The sequence below is a fragment of the Olea europaea genome, chromosome 22 (genome assembly GCF_002742605.1).
Source record: "Olea europaea var. sylvestris chromosome 22, O_europaea_v1, whole genome shotgun sequence".
NCBI classification, from domain to species: Eukaryota; Viridiplantae; Streptophyta; class Magnoliopsida; order Lamiales; family Oleaceae; genus Olea; species Olea europaea.
Genome location: NC_036258.1, coordinates 10,673,485 through 10,695,933, shown reverse-complemented (window position 1 = coordinate 10,695,933; position 22,449 = coordinate 10,673,485). Strand labels below are relative to the sequence as shown.

General features: G+C 32.4%; 1 protein-coding gene across 1 annotated transcript; it reads left to right on the top strand.

The window, feature by feature from the left end:
* Positions 1-462: 462 nt before the first annotated feature.
* Positions 463-1,152, top strand: LOC111371149 (probable E3 ubiquitin-protein ligase RHG1A). Its single transcript, XM_022993057.1, has one exon. It carries the CDS (start codon positions 463-465, stop codon positions 1,150-1,152), a length of 690 nt encoding a protein of 229 aa, XP_022848825.1.
* Positions 1,153-22,449: the final 21,297 nt, after the last annotated feature.

Here is a 22,449-nt window from a genome sequence, read left to right as displayed (position 1 = left end):
ACTTTTCATTCTTTTAACCACTTTCAAAAAATCACTATTCAAAAATTCATTTTCTAAAAAAAAAAAATAATAATAAATAATGATAATAAATAAATAAATAATAACACGGCATCAAACATGAGCTTAGTATGGAACCCATGTTATTAAATGCGATTTTTAACGTTCTAATAACTTGTTATACTATTTATTCAAAATATTTAATATGTGGTTGTAAAATTCTTGCAGTTTCCATAAATAAAAACATTCCATATAATTTCCTAACGGTCTTGTTGTTTCCACAAGGAAAGCTTCCAAAAACTTGAATTCCTAATCCCTCGCGGATCAACCATTGACCCCTATATATGCTTGCATTATAGGAGCTGAATCTCATGTAGTCATCAATTCATTCTCTCTCTCTCTCTCTCTCTCTCCATTCAATTGCGTGCCTTCTAAGCTTTTTAGTTTTTACCATAAATCTTGAATATGGAGTACATCCGTTGGCGCGGAGTGATCTCACAGCAATCTATACACACAGAACCAGTTCTTGATTATCAGTACTCTTCATCAGAAGTTCGTATTCTCGTCGAGTTTCAATGTGAAACAGTGAAAAAGTGGGTAATACATTGTGACGATGGAGAACTTCTATTTGTTAGAAATGAATCACATCGAGAAGCAGCGATGACAAGTCAAACTCGTTTGGATTACGCAGCAGCTAACGAAGATTTAAAACAACTTCTGTTGGAAAAACTCGAAACTTACGACCTAAGAGATGATCAGAACTGTAAAGAAAAACTTGCTGATAAAGTAATTTACCAAGCACGAAAATTAGGCAGCACGGGCAAGGAGAGATCTTCTTCATTATTTGTTAATATAAGGAAGACTCTATTTTATGTTGTGCGCGAAAGTATTTCACAGTTGGGGGAAATCGGTGATGGTGTTAAGATGGTGCCTGCGAGTATGGATGCAATCTTATCGCTTCCGAAGAAAGAGATGGACTACAATGGGGACGAGTTCGGGAATTGTACAGTATGCCTGGAGGAGATCGTGAAGGGGGTGGAAGTCTCGACCCTGCTGTGTTCGCATATGTTTCATAGTAATTGCATTACAGAATGGCTAAAGAGAAGTCATTACTGTCCCATTTGTCGCTTTGAGATGCCTATTGCAATGAATTAGGTCTTTGTTCATGTTGAATTTCAAGAAACGTTCATGGATTTTTGTAGTTGTGAAGTACTCATGAGATTATTGCTTGATAGCTTTCATCTGAACATTCTTAAGCTCTGTTATTTGTTATGTTATATGTAATAGATGTATACGGTATACCAGCATTTGTTTTCTCATTTTTTTTCCTTAATTTCTTCAAAAGTTGGTGAATGTCAGCACGTGTAACCTCTAATTTCTGCACCATAATCACAAGCAATAAGTTCTGTTGGAATTTGGTATTCAATTTATAATGATGACTATATTGGAATGATAATACATCCATATGAATATGTAGAGTAAGTACAAAAATACCGAAAACAAATTTTGGTCTAGATAGCACCAAATGTCGCTTTCAATAACCCGAGGCCAAAACCTTGGCTTGAGCTATTGCCTGATTATGTATTGGATGAACATCCAGGCCAATTTTTTGATAGTTGGGTTTGAAATTTAAGGTTCATTTTTTTGGAATCATTTCATGAAAAAAATGCATGTTTTCATAAACCTTTGAGGCCTTTTCATTCTATATGATTGAGAATATATAATAATAATAATAATAATAATAATAATAATAATAATAATAATAATAATAATAATAATAATAATTACACCGCCAACAATTGAAATCATTCCATTCACATAGAGTTTTACAAAAATCTCTTTACATATTCATCATTTTGAGTGTTCTTCAAGTTTTAAGAAAAAACACAAGTATTTAATGTCTTTCTTCTTCTAAGACTTGTTAAATCATACAAACCATTTGCTATGAGTCCTTTTAGACATCAACAACAATCCCCGAGGAGGCAAATTTAGTTTCAGAACAACGATATGCTTTTCAAGTCAATTTTCGGCATTTCTCTTTTCTTTGGTTTGTTTTCTCCATTCCCTTATTAGGATAAAGTTTTTCTAATAGTCTCAAACTAAATTTTCTATAGAGAATGAAACCACCATGGTTACCATCTGATACAGGACGGAAACGTGGACAAAATAAAAGTGTTTAACTCGTAACACACGACCAGGTGTTTGCTCGAATTTCGTTCAAACTGATAGTTGTATAAATGGGAGAAATAAAATAAGGAAATTGAATTTTGAAAAAGTGTACAAAGCCTTTATATTTATAGGCAAGATTATCCCCTAATTTTACTAATGTAAGGAAAGTAATAAAATATAATCATATTAAAACTCTTACTCAATCGATAAATAAACTATAGTCCTAATTAAATAAAAGATATAATTCCTGTCACAACTATACCTAAAATAGAAATAAAGACAACTAGAAAAGATAAAATTAAGACACATGTTTCTTAGTAGGAAATTATGTTTGTCTTATTTCTTTCCTTTCCTAATTGATTTTAGATTTTCTGTAGGTATTGTCCCACATTATTCCCTTCCACTTCAAAACAACTCGACCCTGAGTTGTCATCAGGATACAAAGGCTTATCAAAGGAAAACTCAATGTTTGAATTTGTAATGGCTGGAAAATCTTTCCCTTCTACTTTAAAAGCTTTATGTGCCTACCCCATTGGTACAACCGCAATCTTTTTATCCTTCTACATAAACTTATAAGTATTGTTTCTACCCTTATGTATGGCATCCACATCAAAATTGCCATAGACGACCCAATAGGATATGATTGGCATCCATGTTTATGAAATCACACAAAATTTCATCCTTATAATGCTTACCAATTGAAATAGGTACTCTGCAAGTTTCAACAACTTGAATGTAAGGACCACTCTTCACCCAACCAAGTGAATAAGGTTTTGGGTGGTTCTCAACAGTTAGTTTCAACAAATCCACCAACATCTTCGACCCAAAATTCTCACAACTTCCATTGTCCATGATCACTTCACATACTTTATTTTTGATAGAACAAAGCGAACGAAAGATGCAATGACAATGTCCCTCCTCTTTAGGTGACAAAATGATTCGTTGTAGTACCAAAGTGAGTCATTCTACTCCTTCCTCCACGACAAACTCTACTATCGCATACTCATCTTCTGCTTCAGTATCTTCTTCCTCATCCACTACCTCAAGTTCTAATAAATTAACTTGCTTCCTCTCAAGACAGTTATTGAAACGATGCCCAGGCTTTTGACATCTATAACAAACTTCACCAGTGGGCTTAGCATACAGATTTACATTCTGAGGTGAAGCTCGAGTTTGACCTCTATTCTCAAAACGAATACTATTGTCAACATTGTTCCGATAAAGATTGGATGTGATTTGTTATGCGGCCTTTCCTTTGTCTAAAGGAGCGGATGATGATGTTTCGACAAGTAAGGGCCTCCTATAAGAAATCAACATCTTATCAGATTCTATCATCTCCACTTTCATCGCCATGTTAATGACTTTTTGCAATGTCCAAATATTCTGCAACCCAATTCTATCTTGAACAGCTACCTTCAAACCACTGGCATACCTGGCTATCCTTTGATTCTCAGATTCTGACAGATTATCCGCTCCATAAATTCATTGGTATAGTCTAACACTGTACGATTGCCTTGTATGCATCCTAGGTACATACGATATAAAATTTGTTCATAATCTGTTGGTAAAAATCCATCCATCAAGACTACTTCATCCTTTTCTAAGACCGAATCCAACCTTTTTCCTGTTTCCTTCGAGCATTCTGTAATTGATCCCACCATATTGTTGTCTCATATTTCAAAAGGAATGTCACCATCTTAACCATCTTGCCCTCTAAAATATCAATAATTTCAAAGAATCTTTCAACCTCTACCAACCAATTCAAGAAGTCCTCGATCTTCATTTTTCAAAGAACGGAGGGATGTCTGCTTTAATCCGATAATCATCAAAGGTATTTCGATTTTGATGATTAGAATTACGCGACGGTACTTCAATCTTTTCCTCTCATTCTAATTCACTTTCTTCTACTGCATGCATCTGATTATTTTCTCTCCGAAATACAGGCTCAGACATCCGTTCATTGTTGATTGCCCGCTGTTCATTCCGCCCATTGTTTTCAGCACCCCGTAGAAGCAATTGACGAATCTCTTCAATCTGAGTAGTAAGATCGTCAATTCGTCGATTTGTTCCATATAAATATGTCCTAGTAACTGGTACGTCACCCATGTTATGAATTAAAGATATAGAGATGGAAAAAACGGCTCTAATACCATCTGAGGCAGGACGAAAATGTAGATAAAATAAAAGTGTTTAGCTCGTAACACACGAAGGGGTGTTTGCTCGAATTTTGTTCAAACGGAGTGATAGTTATTTGGAATCCACCAAAAAATGCGAAAACTAAAAAAGTTTATTAATCAAGAATCGAATAATGAAATTGAATTTTGAAAAATTGTACAAAGCCTTTATATTTATAAGCAAGATTATCGCCTAATCTTACTAATGTAAGGGAACTAACAAAATCTAATCAAATTAAAACTCCTACTTAACCGATAAAGAAGCTATAGTCCTAATTAAGTAAAAGATATAAGTCGTGTCACAACTTAGCTCAAAAAAGGATAAAGATAACTAGGAAAGATAGAGTTAAAACACATGTTTCCTTGTAGGAAATTATATTTATCTTATTTCTTTCCATTCTTAATTGATTTTGGATTTTCTATAGGTATTTTGAAGTTTCTTCTCACAACGTTAAAGATTTTCTACATCCTTGATCTGGAATTGGCACCACTACCAGAACCAAGAAATGGAGATACCAATGCCATAAGAGCCGAGATAGAAAGCCTCAAAAAAGATGAATTAATTTATCGTGGTCACATACTCAGCTCACTATTTGACCTATTTATGATATCTATTCCAACACATCATCAACAAAAGATATTTGGGATATATTAGAGAACAAATACAAAGTCAAAGAAGAAGGTACAAAAAATTCTTGATATCGAGGTATTTCGATTTTAAATTTCTTGAAAACATTCATCTTCTCTCCCAAGTGTATGAATTACAAGTAATCATCAACAAACTAAAGTCGAAAAAGATTGAACTTTTGGAATCTTTTCAAGTGGGAGCAATTATTGCTAAACTCCCAAGACATGGAAATGATAATGAAAAAATATTTTTCATAGTTTCGAAGATTACTCTTTGGAACAAGTTCAAAAAATCTTTGAATTAAGAAAGAATTGAGGACAAGGGATAAGAGTGAAAACTCTTATGAAGGCACTTTAAAGGCCAATGCCATGAAAAAGACCTAGCCATCCATCAAATCAAACAAGAAGAAATCTTCTAAAAACTTTAACAAGTTTAAGAAGAAGCCCAAGGGAGATTGTTTTGTATATTGAAAATCCAAACATTTTGCAAAGGATTATCGACAGTGTAAACAAAACAAGAAAGAAGGCAAAATGAATTCCACTGATGAAGATGGTATTGTAGCTATCGTGATCAAAATAAATGATATCAAAGAAAAAGTTCTCGGTTGGTGGCATGATTATAAATATATGAAAATGAAATGTTGATATTATCGTCATCTCTGGAAAACCATTACTTTAGCAAATACAGTATATGTTCGTGAAATGAATAGGACGTAAGTGAGTGAAAATCTCTTAGGAAAATTGAGCATCAAAAGTGTTTATAAGTTAAAAAAATTGGATTATCTCGAAATGAAAAATTTGTTGGAAAGGCTAATCAAGTGGAAAAATGGTCAAATTATGTATTGTTGACAACATTATTAATAATTAAGTTGATTTTATTTATTTGGTTGATTCTTTTACAATATGACATGCTAGACTAGGTCACACAGGTCTAGAAATGATGTTAAATTGTGATATGACTTCATATGATGTGAGTAATGCATATAAATATAAAACATGTGTAGAATATAAAATGGTTAAGAAGCCATATCAACGTATGAATAGGACTTCTCATATTTTAGAATTTATTCATTCGGACAGATGTGAACTAAATGATATATGTAGAGGTGAAAATTGATATTTTATTACCTTTATGGATGATTATTCTAGGTATACTTATGTTTGTTTAATAAAACATAAACAATGAGCATTTGACATGTTTAAAATCTATAAAAATAAAGTTAAAAATCATTTAAATAAGAAAATAAAAACACTAAGAAGTGGTAGAGGATATGAATACTTTTTCTAGTGATTTTTAACTTATTTTGTGAACAACACGGTATAGTACATCAATGTTCTGTACCTAGGAAACCGAAACAAAATGGTTTGGTTAAATGATAAATGCTATGTTAACATATGTTAAATTGTCATTTAATTTGTGGGGGTGAAACCTTGTTTAATGCGTGTAGAATATTAAATAGGGTTCCTTCAAAATTTACAAAGTTTTCTCTTTATTAATTGTAGAAAGGGAGCTTCAAAGTATGAGGTGTCTTGTAGATTGTAAGAATACGGATCCTAAAAGGACAAAATTGGATCCAAGTGACATTAAATGTGCCTTTGTTGAATATACTAGTAATAGCAAATCATATAGATTATTGATGTGATAATTGAATCAAATGACGTGGAGTTCTTTGAGAATTCACCATCTTCGGATAAAGAATTAAGGGAATTTCATAAAGAGATTCCTAGAACTAGTGGAATACAAGATGAAACATCTTTTAAAGACGTTAATGAGTCTAGTAAACCTTGAAGAAGCAAAAGAACTCGATTAGAAAATATTTTAGGATCGGATGAAATTGATTCTCAACTTACATCACTTGACTTAGTAGAGGGAAATAAGAAGAATATTGTAAGAATAATACCTTTTGTTGTATAACTAGAAATCGATCTTAAAACCCATAGAGAATCTATTGCTTTTTGTGGTAGTATCTTTTAGAAAAGATGCAATTAAAGATGAAATTGGTTCAATTAAATCAAATGACAAGTGCAAACTTTTTGATTTACTACCCAGGTCTAAACTTGTTGGTTGTAAACGGGCGTTTAGAAGAAAATATAATGTAGATGATTATCTTAATACCTTTAAAGTTAGATTAACATCTAAAGGTTATTGATAAAAAGGAAAGAATAGATTATTTGATATATATATGCACCGATAGCTAGAATAACATCAATTAAGATATTATTCGCATTAACGTTTATATATAACTTGCAAGTTCATCAAATAGATGTCAAGATAACGTTTTTAAATAAGGATCTCAATGAGGAGGTTTATATGAAAATTTTTTAAAGGTTTGTTCTGCCTAGAAATAAACACAAGGTGTGCAAGGTAGTAAAATCATTATATGGTTTAAAATAAGCACCTAAAAATGGCATAAAAAAATTTACTTAACAATTATTTCTTTTGGATTTAAACATAATAATGTAGATAAATGCTTGTATTTCAAATTATGTGATAATTGTATTATATTTATTTACTTATACGTCAGGACATGTTAATTTGAGTAATCATATGGATGGAATAAAAAAACAAAGAGGTTTCTATCTTCTACATTCAAGGTGAAGGATTTTTAGGTCTAAAGGTGCAACTGGCAATTCTGTGGACAAAAGGACTAAATTGTAAATTTGTAAAAGTCAGGGACTCAATTGTACAATGTTATAAAAGTCAGGGACTTAGGGTAATTTAGCAAAGCTAGATGGTAGGGACTAGCGTTTGAGTGTTTGGTTCAAATCAAGGTCGCGACGCCGAAACTTCGCTAGTTGTTTGCCCTGCCACCGCTCGAGAGAGAGGAAGCAGAATGGTCGTCGCTCGCTCACCACTCGATGTTCGCTTGAGCGAAGTACTGTCGCTCGCTGTTCGCTCGAGCGACGATGTTATATGGAAAATGTATTTTCGATTTCTGAAAAGTTTGACATGGCCTAGGACTCCTAATTGTCCCCAACTATAAATACAAAGGCCGTGAACGTGAAAGATAGATTGTCATATTGTTCTTTACATAGCTATCATCTTCAATATTCTCTCAAGTGATCCAAGGCAGAACTGAACAAGGTATTCATCCATAAACACCTTGTGATCCGAGCAATCCACCGTTAGGAAAAACATCACTAGTCGTGAAGACAAAACACCTGGACTTTATCTATTGAGGAAGGGACTCTCTTATTGGGAGATTGAGAGAGGCGAACGACAAGTGCAGAAACTGGACAAGAACAGGAGGTTCTTAAAATTCCACTTGGTGATACAATCAGCTAGAGACCAAGAGGCTGTATTGGACAGCAGATTGGGCTGCAGGAGGTAGATCGGGAAGCTAGCAAGAGACTAGCAGTATCTACGGCAGTAGATCGTGAGACTGGAACAGCGGGTCTGACTTGGTTCGGAGTTTGGCATAACTTGTACTGGCTGGATTGGTATAGTGAAAACTACTGGCTTGGTCCCGAAATTTTACCCACGTTGGGGCATATTGTGAGTTGGTGTTGTTACTGTTTTATTTACTTTACACAAACCGACAATTCAACATAGGCTTAATTGGACGTGTATGTTTAATCACCTAGACAACAATTAATTTGTGACTTGTTACAATTAATTGTATTAGTTCCGCACGTAAGATCAAACGGTAAATTGGAACGTAAACTTGATAACGCTAAAATTTGAATTTGACATAGTAAAGCATTCCCGTGAATTTTCAAGTGGGTGTAGAACATTCCCTGAACTTTCAAGGATCATGAATAAGTAAATACCATTTTGGGTATTAAAGTTACCAAAACTAGTGGGGTTTACTATTTGAGTTAATCACATTATATTAAGAATGTGACAAATAAGTTCAAACATTTGAACTTATATAAAAGAGTATAGTACCACTCCTGATCCAAGTTCTAAACTTGTAAAGAATAATGGAAGAGTTATTGCTCAATTGGGATATGTAAGTGTTGTAAGGAGTCTTATGTATGCAGTTCGATGCACAAAGCTAGATATAACATTTGCAATTAGTAAACTTAATAGGTTTACTATTAATCTGAGCAATGAATATTGAAAGGCCATTGAGAGAGTTCTTGATTATTTAAAGAAAACTAAAAACTTAAGTCTACAATATTCTGAATTCTCGGCTATATTAAAAGAATTTACTAATGCTAGATGGATATCTAGTACTAATGAAAGTAAATCTACTTCGGGTTGAGTGTTCATATTGGATGGGATGCAATTCTTGGAAATATAAGAGACAAACATGCATAACACATTCAACCATCGAATTTGAATTTGTAGCATTACCAGATACTGGGAAAGAAGTTGAGTGACTTAATGATCTACTATATGAGATATCTTTGGGATCGAAGAATATATCTTCGATATCTATGATGTGTGATAGTCAAGATACATTAGCAAAGGCATACAATTAGTTATACAATAGGAATTCTAGATATATGAATCTAAAACATAACTACGTAAGAAAATTAATCAAGAGTGAAATAATTTCTCTAAATTACGTTAAGTCAATTGAGAACATAGCAGATCCATTAACTAAACCTCTTAATAGAGATTTAGTTATATCTGCTTCGAGTAAGAAGAGATTGAAACTTTTAAACTAAAAGATCCATCAATAATGGCAACCTTACCTGTAATTTCTAAAACAGTAATCCACATGTTCAAAGGGTAACAAGAAGTTATTAGATAAGTGGACAGTTTTAGCATTATAATAAAAAACCTTATCCTAATTTATAGTGCTAATTGTTACTTAAAGAAGGGTTGAGCTTTAAAGCTCTTAATGAAATTCAGTATTAAGTACAAATATTCCTAAAAGTAACAAAGATACTTGAAGAACTTCACATATATGAAGTTCGAGTTGGTGCCGTTTCAATAGAGAACTAGAGTTTCTCTCTTAAAAGTTCAACGAATAGGTTAAGCCCAAGACCAAATTAGTGCCAAGTGAGTTTGAAGAACTTGTGAACATATGACATTTGTGTGTGTTTTCACCAGTATTATTACGAGGAGCAATTAGTTCAAAGCTATCATGCTACCTTTAATTTTGATGATACTTGGTGAGAATTACAATATGGTTAGATTCAAATCGAAAGATATATAATCCGTATATATAAATGTTGCTACTTTGAATACGTATCATTATACAATTGAACAAGTGAAGAATTGCTATAATTTGGTATTTAATTTATAATGAGGAGTATATTCGAATGATAATACATCCATATCGATGTGTAGAGTGAGTACAAAAATAACGAAAACAAATTTTGGCCTAGACTAGTGTCCAACGTTACTTTCAATAACCCGAGGTCAATTAGACTGAGTGATCGTCCGATTTTGTATTGGATGATCACTGAGGCCAATTTTATGATCATTTGGTTTAAAATTTCTAGTTCGTTTTTAACACATTTTCATGAAAAAAACACATGTTTTCATGAACCTTTGAGATCTTTTCGTGATGTATGATTGAGAATCTATATATTAAACCACCAAAAATTGAAATCATTCCATTCACAGAGAGTTTTACAACAATCTTTATACATATTCATCATTTTGAGTGTTCTTCAAGTTTAAGGAGAAAACACAAGTGCTTAGTATCTTCTTTTAAGGCTTGTCAAATCCTACAAACCATTTGTCATGAGTCCTTTTAAGCGTAAAAAACAATCCTAGAGGGGATAATTTTAGTTTCAGGACAACAATTATGCGTTCAAATCAATTTTCGGCATATCTTTTCTTTGACTTCTTTTCTCCGATCCCTGGATAGGATAAACTTTTTCCAATAGTTTCTTTATAGCAGCTTCCTTAGGTTTTCATTAAATTCTTGGATAATCAATTTTTTATATTTACAATTATTATACTTGCCCTATATTAGGGATGTCAACGAGTCAAGTTGAGACGGCTCGGGTAAAATATCCGAGCTTTTTTTCGAGCCCGAGCCTGCTTGGCAAAAAAAATTAGGCTCCATCCGAACTTTCGGCTCGAGCCGAGCGGGGCCAACTCGGATTTTGTTTGGTTTTGGATTTTTATTTTTATTTTTATTTTTTATAAAAAGACAACAAGTTGCTACCAAACAAGGCAGCAACTTGCTACCTATTTCTGGCAGCAGCACGTTGCCTTTTATTTTTTTAATATTTTTTAATATGCTCCATTCTCCTGAGCTGAGCCACGAGTGACCCGAGTTGACGAGCCTGATTGCCATCCCTACCCTATATTCACTAGCTAAGTCAGCACTTGGCATGGTTACCCCTTGTTTGAAGTACTACACTAGGGGATTGGAAGGTTCATCATGGAGATCTCGATAAAGAGGGCAAAGAGAGAGAGAGAGTAGAGAAAGAGCTTGACGGAAGAGAGATAAAGTGGAGGGGAAGATTTGAAAAATATAAAGTAAAACCACGGCTCTTTCGCTGTTGAGCTGCAAAAGTAATTGAGCCATGGCTTCTTGTTTTGCTTTTGTCGACAACTTCATCTCATCAATTCTTCTTCACAAGACCAAGCATAGAGAGAAAGAAAGGTTTGTTTACAGTTGAATTGAAATGTGTAACGAATATCCAAAAGACTAAAAGACCAACTAGCAACTAGAACATTTTATTTTATTAATATTCATAAAAAAAAAAAAAAAAAAAAAAACCAAGTGAACCATGAAGCCTATTTAAACAAGAGATACCTACAAATGTCAAAAAAGAAGTTAATGACTAGTTTACCTTCACTTAATAAATAAAAGAAGATAATTAATGATCAATTTGGGAATGCAAGTCATTAATAGCGTGTAGAGATAATATTTTAGGGGCATAGATAGAGGGCAACCTTGAACTTTAGACTAGGGCAGTCAAAGGTCAATTAAACTTTTACATGTGAAACAAATATTACTCCACCCCTCCACACATGTTTCTAGTCCATTGTCCTATCATATATCTTGAATTATGGGATGCCTCAACATCTGGAACTAGGGCAGTCCAAGCTCAATTAAATTTTTATGTGTATGATTTTTACGTTTTAGTACATTTATATATTGATTGAAAATTTTATAATACTATTTAATTAAATATTAATAAATTATTTCGCCATTGTGGTCATTGACGATCAACAATCAACGATCGCCCTAGGTCAGTAATATTTTTTGATCCATCACTACCCATATATTTTTTTTACTGTTCCTATCCTCCTATAGTACGACATAGCAGATTAAGGTTGGGAAGCAATTACATATTAGGGTAAATAGAGATGATGGTCGGGTAAGAGACTATCACTATTAGAAAAGGAAGCAATAGAAACGAAATTTTATAGATGGACAACTTTCGTTGTTATTATCGACGGAATTACAACAAATTAGGAACGGATTACTATTTATTATTATTAAAAATTAAATACTAAATTAATGACAGAATTACAAATGGAAGATTTTCGTTGATACAATTTTGTTACTAATCCGTCGGTAAAAATTTTAAAATAATAAATAACAAATTAAATAATTTAATGACAAAATTTCTCAATGGATGATTTCGTTGGAAAAAATATTAAAAAGGGTAAAATGAATTACCAACAAAAAAAATCTGTTGGTAAAGGTAAACATTAAAATTAAATTTTTAAAAGCATTATATAGTTACCAACGAAAAATTCCGTAAGAAAATTCAAAAAGTTTTAATTCCTATCTAAAATTTGACTTGCCTCTAAAATTTCCATTTCCCTCCATCCAATTCCCACTCAAATATTTCATTTCCTCCCAAAACACACTGCCATCCTCCCTTTGTATCTTTCAGAAAATATTATAAAATTTTAATTTATAAAAGAATAGAAACCCCTCTATATCTTCAACCGTTGGGAACCAGAAAGAAATTGGCCGGGAGTGTATTTGGCAGCTTCGCCTGCATTGAGAACTTTGAATTTTTTGAATTCTTTACTTCTTTTACTGGCGCCGGATCCAGGGCCGCGGTTTGTAAACTCTTAGAACTCACAAGTTTGATGATAGCTTGCGCCGTCCCATTTCATATAGCCCTCACGGCGGATCAGATCAACCAATTCGCTTTGCATAGTGACGGTAAGGGCTTCTGCCTTCCACGGGCGCGCGAGGTAGGTGGGAATTTGGAATCTCAATGGGAAGAATTCCTTTTCTGGAACTAGAAGATGAGGAATTAGTATTCCAAACTATACATACATTATTTGTTTGTGTGTTTTGTGCACAAAATTTGGGTGCTTATTTTTGTGTATGATTTTATTGTTATTTTTTTGCAGATTTTTTAATAAATCGTCTTTTTTTCCTTTTTTCTTTTTTTGGTTTTATATTATACTATCTGTGGAAGATGCGATTAACTAGGATCAATGAATTTGTATCAAATCTAATTCTCGGATTGGTAAATGAATGGGCTGCTTGCTTCTTGGATGATCTTGATTATTTAGTGAGGGAGAAAATGGAACTTGAAATTAAGAAATGTTTCTATTATTCTATTGGATTTCAGCATTTTTATTGTTTTAAAACTACTTGAAGTTTTCAAGAAAATAATTATTAAAATAAAATCATTTTTTTTAATATTTTAATTCAAATTAGCGACGGAAATGGCGATGGAAATCCATTGGTATCATCAACGGGCAGAATCTGTAGATAATTTGCGACGAAAAAATTTGTTGCTAATTAGTGACGTAAATAGCCACTGGTAAACACCAACGGCTTCTTCCGTCTCTAAATCACCGACGACCTAGATAATTCGTCGCTAAAATTAAGCTTGACAGAGCCAAATACAGCAATGCTAGGCTTCCCTAGAATTGGATTGTGCCAACATGTATTACTCAATTGACACCTCTAGGTAGGAAAAATTAGACTTGGACTGGAAGACAACAAGGTGTGTAAAGGAATACAGAATTTATAGAGACGTGATGCTGAAGAGCGCACTAGTAATTAGAGCTAATTGCACATTTTATGTGTACAAAAACGCTTTAAATAAAAAAAAAATGGAAATGATAAGTTTTGTTCTAATTGGACGATTATTCGGGAAATATCCCCTTCCTATTTCTTCAGTAGAAGCATAGTAAAGTATTATACACATGCTTAATTTAAACAATCTCTTGAATAAAAATGACATATACAGTTAAGCCCCTATTTGTTTTCCATTATTTTTTCATTAAAATGAAAATTATGATCATTATCAATCACATCAATCTATCAAATTTGAATTTTTATCTTTTATGTGGGGTTTGTAACGACTATATTTTTAATTCTCATTCTTCTAAAAATGGGAAACAAACAGGATCTAAATAATGCTTAACAATACAATAGACAAATGTAACAAACAATTAAAGCAATCCAGTATAATTAAAGTCTCTCATTTCTTCTATTTATTAAATAAACCTATTGTCTTGTTGTCGATATTTGAGGATTCGTGGATTTATAGTGGGATCTTGGAAGATCCACTTTAAAAAACTAAAAGCAGTAACATTTATTCACTATATGTGCATAAAATTTGAAAAAATCCCCAAAGAGTAGTCATTGTCAAGAGAAATCAAGCTACCGCATGTTAATGCTATGTCAACGACAGCCGCTATAAAGCCCTCAGAAGGTAATACCATATTCCTGGTTGAAAGGAAGAAACACATGCTTGAAGCATTCAATGTTATGAATGATAGGTTAAAAGACCTGTTTGCTAGTAAAGATGACTTCGCAAGTATTAGAGGAAGCATGAATTTTGAAGCACGGACCAAGACCAGATTTGAAAAAAGTTCGTAGCAAGGACAATATAACGGCAAGTATTAGTCTGCTAGAGAAATTTCAAGCAAAGGTGAGGTTTATCACACCAAAGGAATTTCAGCTGAAGTGAGATTTATCCTACCAAAGGAATCTCAATTAGAGGCGATGTCAACATAGCCAAAAGAACACGGAGACTGACTTCCACATCAAAGAAAATTATTGTGAAAAAGGTGAGACCACATCTACCTACTTGTAAATGTCATGATATATCACAGTAACATATGAAGTACTTAGGCAATTTAAAAAACCCATGGCTGGGGATAGATACCAAGTCATAAGTTACATGAAATTGAATGACGAATAAATAAGGTAGCATGTACCTAGACAAATATCTAAATGAACAAAATTACACGAAACAAAAAATGAAATCTCATCAATAATTTGCCAAATTAGCAAAGTCATACAAAGAAGAAATGAAATTTCATTAAAAAGATGAGGCAAGAACGCACTATCTATCTAAGTTAACCAACATTTCAAGATTTCCAAAAGCGGGATCATCTTGGTCAACTAGGATGTTACTAAGGGTACCCTCACTACAGAAAAAGAGAAAACATTGGCAGAAGTATCAATGGCTTAGTACTAGCAGCGGCTTAGCTTGAAGAAGTGAGCGGAGGGTCGACAAGTTGGGTAGGTTTGGAAGAAGTGGAAGGATTATCTAAAGCCTCAACAGCTAACGGATTATCCTCAAAAGGAAGAGTGTCCCCAGTATTCTCTTCATGAGCCTCCGATAACTCCATATTCCACTCAGGATAAAAGTTCCTAATAATGTCAAAAAACTTTATTTCTCCTTTCTTGATGGACCTCCTCCAGTCGATCAAGAAGCCACGCCTTATCCAGGTCCAGAGAGAGAGAGTGTGTATTGATCAGCCTTGACGGTTTGAAGTTCCTCTCTGAAGCACAAAATATCGTTATTAGTTTTGGAAATATAAGTTGCATGACTTTCCTTGGCCAGCTCCAAATCTTTGGAAACTCTCTCCCTTGTAACAAAAGCCTCAACGACTTTGCTCATTTCCTTATATTTTCTCTTTTCTTTCTTAGCTTTCCCCAATTTTTTCTAAAGATTTTTCCACCTCTTTTCCAAAGAATCAACTTTGTTTTCCAATTTCTTAGTCTGCAAAACACAAATCACATATGTTGTCTACTGATCATGATGAAGAACAACAGCTCAAGAGAAATGAGCGTCAATTAGATTCCTCATTTGCTAATTAAGGGTGAGCTCCTCTGTAAATTTTTCCCAGGCAAAGTTAGAATAACAAGAAAGTAGATTGGGCAACCCGAGAGACGAAAATGGGAAGTGATGACAATGCCTTTGGGTCAGCTCCTCATTAATGGGAGAAAAAAATAAAGACTTTGGCTCTGTAATGGACTTGGGCCCTCTTGGCTTCTTTCTCTTCTTATAGTGGTCCCTAGATAGCAAGGAAAAGAAAATTTTTGACACAATAATGGAAAAGAATATGATGAAACGGTGACAAAGAGAGGAGTCTGAAATATCTGTTGAAAATATTCAAAACACAGTAAGTGTCATGAAAAGCCAACCCTGAATCTCACACATACGCTTCTCAATAACATGGGTAAGCAATCATGGACCATCAAAAATAAGCAAGACATAAACGCAATATAAACTAGAAAAACGTAAGGCGCATATTTATAGGTTCATATGAAAGGCTTAGGCTGTCGGATGAATCAATAATATATATCGATCGTTCAAAATCTCTTTATAATCGTAGCCATCAGATATCAATAGGCACAGGGCGTAAGGAGGAGGGCAAGGCTAGGCTAAAGCACAGCCCTTCCCCAGGGCCCATTAAATTTTAATGTAAAGAAAAATATATTTCATTGGATTTTTTTTTTCTATGTAACAGTCTGGTAGAATTTATTATTATTATTATTAATTTTTTTATTTTTTATTTTTAAATTTTTAAATTTTTTGCCTTTCCAAGCCCCCTCCCCTGACATGCGTTCAAAAAAGACACAATTGAATAATACGTGATATTCATAATAGAATCGATTATAAGACAACCGATATGGATCCGTTATCAATCATATCCCCCAAATGATCGAACTACCCCAAAACTTGGAGAAAAATCTATAAATATCCCTATTTTTAAAGAGTAAAGCATGCAATTCAAATATTTTCTTCTCAAATAGCTATTTCCTCTCTTGCACCAAGTTTGAGCATCAAAACTAGTGAGTTTTGAAGAAGAAATTTATAATTAGATGAGATAATTTGTTGATTCGATTCCTACTATCAACACTTGTTCTCGAAAGAAATTAATCCACTCATATCATTATGAAGAGATTAAGAAACACCTCGAGTCTCTCAATGAGTAAGAGTTCTTGGAGAGGGATGCCAAATATAGACAATTGTACGATACTTCGCCTAAAAAAGATAAACAAAGTAATATTATTAGTTGAGCTTTGGCAATGATACTATAACGGTTTTTATTTACACAAGCATGGTTTCTATTAAATAAATTTCTAACTATAGCGTCTCTATATTGCCCACTAGGCTAATTGCCACACACATGAGCTACCTTTTGCCGTTCGAAAAGATGCATTCCTTTTTTAATCCGAATTCGATTTTTCTTTGTCTTGGGTCAACAAATAACAATTCATGCACGAAGCACTCTCTCAGAATGCTCTGTTTAAGCAGTAAAATAGATTTGGTAGTTCGTTCGCAATATCTTTATATTTGTCCCAAAGATATCACCCCGTGATCTCTAACCTTGGTTTTTTTAACTTTCAAACTATGGCTTCATATTATTTTGCCAAATCCAAAAATTAGAACGAGAATAGGTTGAATTTAGTGGAACTATAAGTATGGCTACTAATCTACTTTTTGGAATCTTTGGAGGGGGGAGAAGATTGGAATGAGGAAACAATCGATAATTTTTTTTTTTTTTTTTTTTTTTTTTTTTTTTTTTTTTTTTTTTTTTTTTTTTTTTTTTTTTTTTTTTTTTTTTTTTTTTTTTTTTTTTTTTTTTTTTTTTTTTTTTTAACGTTTGAACCATCACTGTCGTATAGAACACAAAATGATGATATATATGCGTTTCTATAGGGCTAGGAATGTCACAAGCCGAGCCGTAAACCGAAACTTGAGGCTCGGGCTCCTTTCTTTTTTTTTTTCTTTTTTTTTTTCCCCTAAGCTGAGCTTTTGCTCAACCAAAAAATCTAGATTCGATCCAAACTTTTGACTCGTACCCTATCAAATTGAGTCAAGTCGGCTCATGATTTTTTTTTAATAATAGGCAGCTAACTGCTTTATTGCATGTTAGCTTTTTAAGGTCACCTCATTATGGGCCAAAATTGGCATTTGACACAAGCCAACTTATGTGGCTCTACACTGGCTTGGCCTCAATTAACCACCCAAAATGGGCTCAGTCCAAGTGTTTTTAGAGCCGAGCCATGGGCTGCTCAAGTCAACGAGTCAAATTGACGTCCCAACTAAGAACAAAATCATAGGAAGGCTTTTTTTTCCTTTTTTCTTTTTGTTTTTGTTTTTGTTTTTTATTTTTTGTTTTTTGTTTTTTGTTTTTTTTTTTTTTTTTTTTTGCACTGAATTACTACATAGAAAAAGAAAAAGAAAACTCCATAAAAAATAATTAAAACGGTTTTTAGGCTTTGGCTACCCAGTACCCTCCCATGACTACCACTCTCTATGTCGTTGCATTTTACTACAAAGAATGATATGAACTTCTGTTTTTCTTAATATTATACGTTCTAGTCCACTTTATCAAACTAGAGCCTTATTTAAATGAGATTTTGTAAAATGTCTATTTTCACTCCAATTTCAAGAATTCTCATAGAGTATAACAATTATTTTCTTTAATTTCAATTAATTATATAAATGTTGTGAAAGAAAAAAAAAATGGTCATAAAAATATTTTGAAGCAGCCCATGTAAAATATTTAGCAAAGCTCATGGAATATATATATATATATATATATATATATATATATATATATATACACACACACACACACACACACACAAATAATCTGAACCGTTTAATTGATACTAATCGAATGGTCTCCATCAATTTTATTAAAACTCCTAGATATTTATATTCTCAAATCCAAAAATATCCCATTTACTGTTAGAAATCATCTATTACCTTATAAAAAGTAGTTTTTAATGGGGGAAAAAATAAGACATAACAATTCTTCTCTCGTTCCTTTTTACCCACCGGCAATTGTCCTCTTCAAGAAAAAAAAGTTACATGCAAATATATTGATTTTGTATGTATCATATAACATATAACTGGTTACTTGGATAGTTATGTATAGTTTTATCGTGTTCTACTTTTTAAACTATCAAATGCCATTATTATTTATTTATTTATTTGTATCATAGTGTTGTCTAATCTTCATTTACTTTAATTTAAACTGTAATACTCTTCAAACATAATGTCATTCTAATTATTCTCATTCTATAAATTTCAGGAAGATGTCATATTTAAACTCTATTGAAATAACCAATTCAATAATATGCTTAATTTTAAGTACTTGGTGTTAGTGATTAAAAGGAAAAAAAAAATTGTAGCTTCTAGACTCCTTTCAAACTGAACCACAGTAATCTGCAAAATCATCATGGAAAACCAATGCGAGAATTACTGTAATATTAAAATATTCCAAAATAATCAATATAAATTATTCATATTTTATCTGAATTCCAAAAAAAAAAAGTCTCAATTATATATCCTTCTCGAATTTGTGGCTGAAAAATTGACTCATAAAGTTTGTATTTAATCTAAACAATGAATTAGCACATATATTGGTTCAAGATACAAGAAAATAGTGAAATTAATAAGTTCATTATAGTCGGTGAAGAAATGTGAGGAATTAGAGTGTGCTATTCTCAACATTCTTCTTGAGGATGATAATCACTGGTGGAGAAAAAAAGGGGGGGATGAGAAAATTTTGCTTCTTATATGGTAATCGACAATATTTTAAGGTAATTAGGATATTTTTAGATTTCAGGATATAAATTTTTAAGGGTTTTAATATAATTAATGGAGACTGTTTGATTAAGACAAAATGATTTATAAAAAATTTATTTTTGAATTTTAACCAATTAAATGCAATGAACATGAATGGTGCTCAATACATATTTTAGAGGAAACGAAAGCCAAGCTCTTAGCATGCAAGGCCCTAAAGTAAGTTGATATATATATAGGGCCAGAAGGGGAAGAGTAGAAGTGAAAATGGAACAAATGTGTGAAATGAAGATAATTTTATTGATATATGAGAATTTGAAATATAAATATTGAAATGAACTCTGAATTACACGACTGAAAATAAAAATTGAAAAATAAAGATAGTAAAAAAATACAAAGATTTCTCAAACTATCTTGAAAATGATTTATCTCCCGTTAAATCAACTCTCTTAAGAGAAATAAACACTGTGGAGATCTTGAACACTTGATCTACTTTTATACTTGAAATCTTGAGCTCCGGATTTGAAATTTTCTTCAATTTGGAGAAGGCGTCTTTTGAAACTTTTGTACCGTCTATTTGCAAAAGTTAATCAAATATAAGAAAAGTTTTCAAAACACTTTTCTTTGTCTCCCACTTGGAATAGTTGTCATCAACATTAGTCATCTTTTGAAAATTCTTGATCCACCAAAATAATTTCCTAGCTTTATTTTTTAAGAGATGGTAAAGTTGGAAGAAATAATTTATTAGATGGTAAACACATTTTGAACATAATGTCTTTTGATTTTTGGGCCCTATAAGAATGTAATTCATCCAAATAACTAGGTCCATGTAGTCATTATTGTTCTTCACGAGCTAAGAGATCATCAATGTCAATCTCATAGCAATCATCACCATTGTCTGTACTTTGAGAATAGTTTGAGTCAGCACCTGATTGAGTTCTTTCTGAAGAAACTTCAGCACGATTAGCAATTTTCTCTGATACTGCCGATAATTCTTCTGGAGTTTTACATTGAGATAGCATAACTAATAATCTAGATTTTTCTGTTAGAACATCAGCTTGTTTTTCTTGTTCTTTCATTGAAAATTTTGGTAAACCCAAATTTCTTTGTTCTTGAATCCATAAATAAACTGCTTTGGGGCAACAATTTGTTTCATGAAATTTTGACCATCACTTAGTTTTGAATGTTCTAACGATCTTTTTGACAGCATATTCTTGTTCAGCTTGGAGAAGCAAGAAATCCCAGCAGAAAATCCAAGATACTTTGAAATTTTTGCAAATTGGAACAAAATATTTTCTTGAGGCTGCAAAAAGGATTTTGCTTCGCTTTTGAAATATTCATATCCTTGGCGAGTGAGACTGGGTAAAAAACTTTCCTCAATACCAAAGTATATGGACCATGTTTGAAACCATTTTGGAAAAATGGGAATACAAGATTGATAGAACAAAATAAACCAGGAATGCGTAACTGGTCTAATAAAGAAAACATTGAACCATGCAATCTTGTAATCAAGATAATTGAATCGTTCAAATTTACTATTAGGTAAATTCATACATTTTTCTTCCCAAGATTTTTGTCCTCAGTCTTCATAAGACCAAACCTTAAGAATTGAAATTTTTGAAAAATCTGAATTTTTAGAATCTTTTGGTGTGTGAGTAAAAATGACTGATTTTGTTTTTGTGAGAATAGCCTCATGGAACTCACGATTCTTTTTTATGTTGTTTGGTAAATAATGGAAGTTAGGAAGAAAAATATCCGAAAAACAAGCTTCAAGAGAAGAATATTTTTACCATGAACTTTCCATTTTAAGAATTGGATAATGAATATTTTTGGTAAAATATCTAAAATTATTTGAGGGGTTGATATCTGGCAATTTTTCAGTACCTATTTGAACTGCTTTTTAGAAGTTGGTAACTTTTGACTCATTGATATCATATGGATGAGGAGTTCATTTTGAAGCAAGGGTAGTATTTTGAGAAGAGGAAGAGGCATAGGAATTTGAAATATAGTCATCAATTGAAAGAAGAGGAATATTAATTTTCTTCTTCTTTTTTCCTTCCACTTTTGAGAATTACATCACTCAGACTTTTCTCTCAAGATTGAATAAATTCTCTTGTGAGAAAGTCTGCCAATTAGTTTGATTTTCCTATATATATAGTATTTTGAAATCAAAAGAAGACAAAATAACTTGTCATCTAGCAAAGATTTGCTTTGAAACAAGATTTTTCACATCTTTTTGTAAAACATCTTTTGATACTTTGCAATCAGTTTTGAGAATAAATTCTTTATTAATTAAATCATCTTGAAATTTTGAAATGCATAAAACTATTGATAAAATTTCATTTTTGATGGTGGAATAATTCTTTTAAGGACCAGTCCATACACTACTATGGAAACTAACCTAACTGTTCTTGACTTGACTTTTTTAGAATTTGCTTTAACACTCCACCAAAGTCTAAATCAAAGACATCAGTTTTGACAATAATTGAAGTAGTAGGGTCAAGATTTGATAAACATGGAATATTTTTTACAGCTTTTTTGATTTTTTGGACAGCTAATGTGCACTTGTGACTCCATGGGTTCAAATTCTTTTGTAATCTTTTGAAAAGAGGGGCATAAATTAACTTTATCTCTTTGATAAAGTCGCCAACATAATTGACGCAACCAAGGAATCTTTGAAGAGAAGATGAAATTTTTTAGTAAAATTAAGACTTCTCTGAATTGGAATAATTGAACCATTTTGAATATTATGACCTTAAAATCTTATCTTTGTTTGACACAAAACAATCTTTTTAGCAGAAAT

Bases quoted from the DNA above. Each gene is read 5' to 3' on its own strand.
- LOC111371149 (XM_022993057.1), top strand. From the start codon at position 463: ATGGAGTACATCCGTTGGCGCGGAGTGATCTCACAGCAATCTATACAC.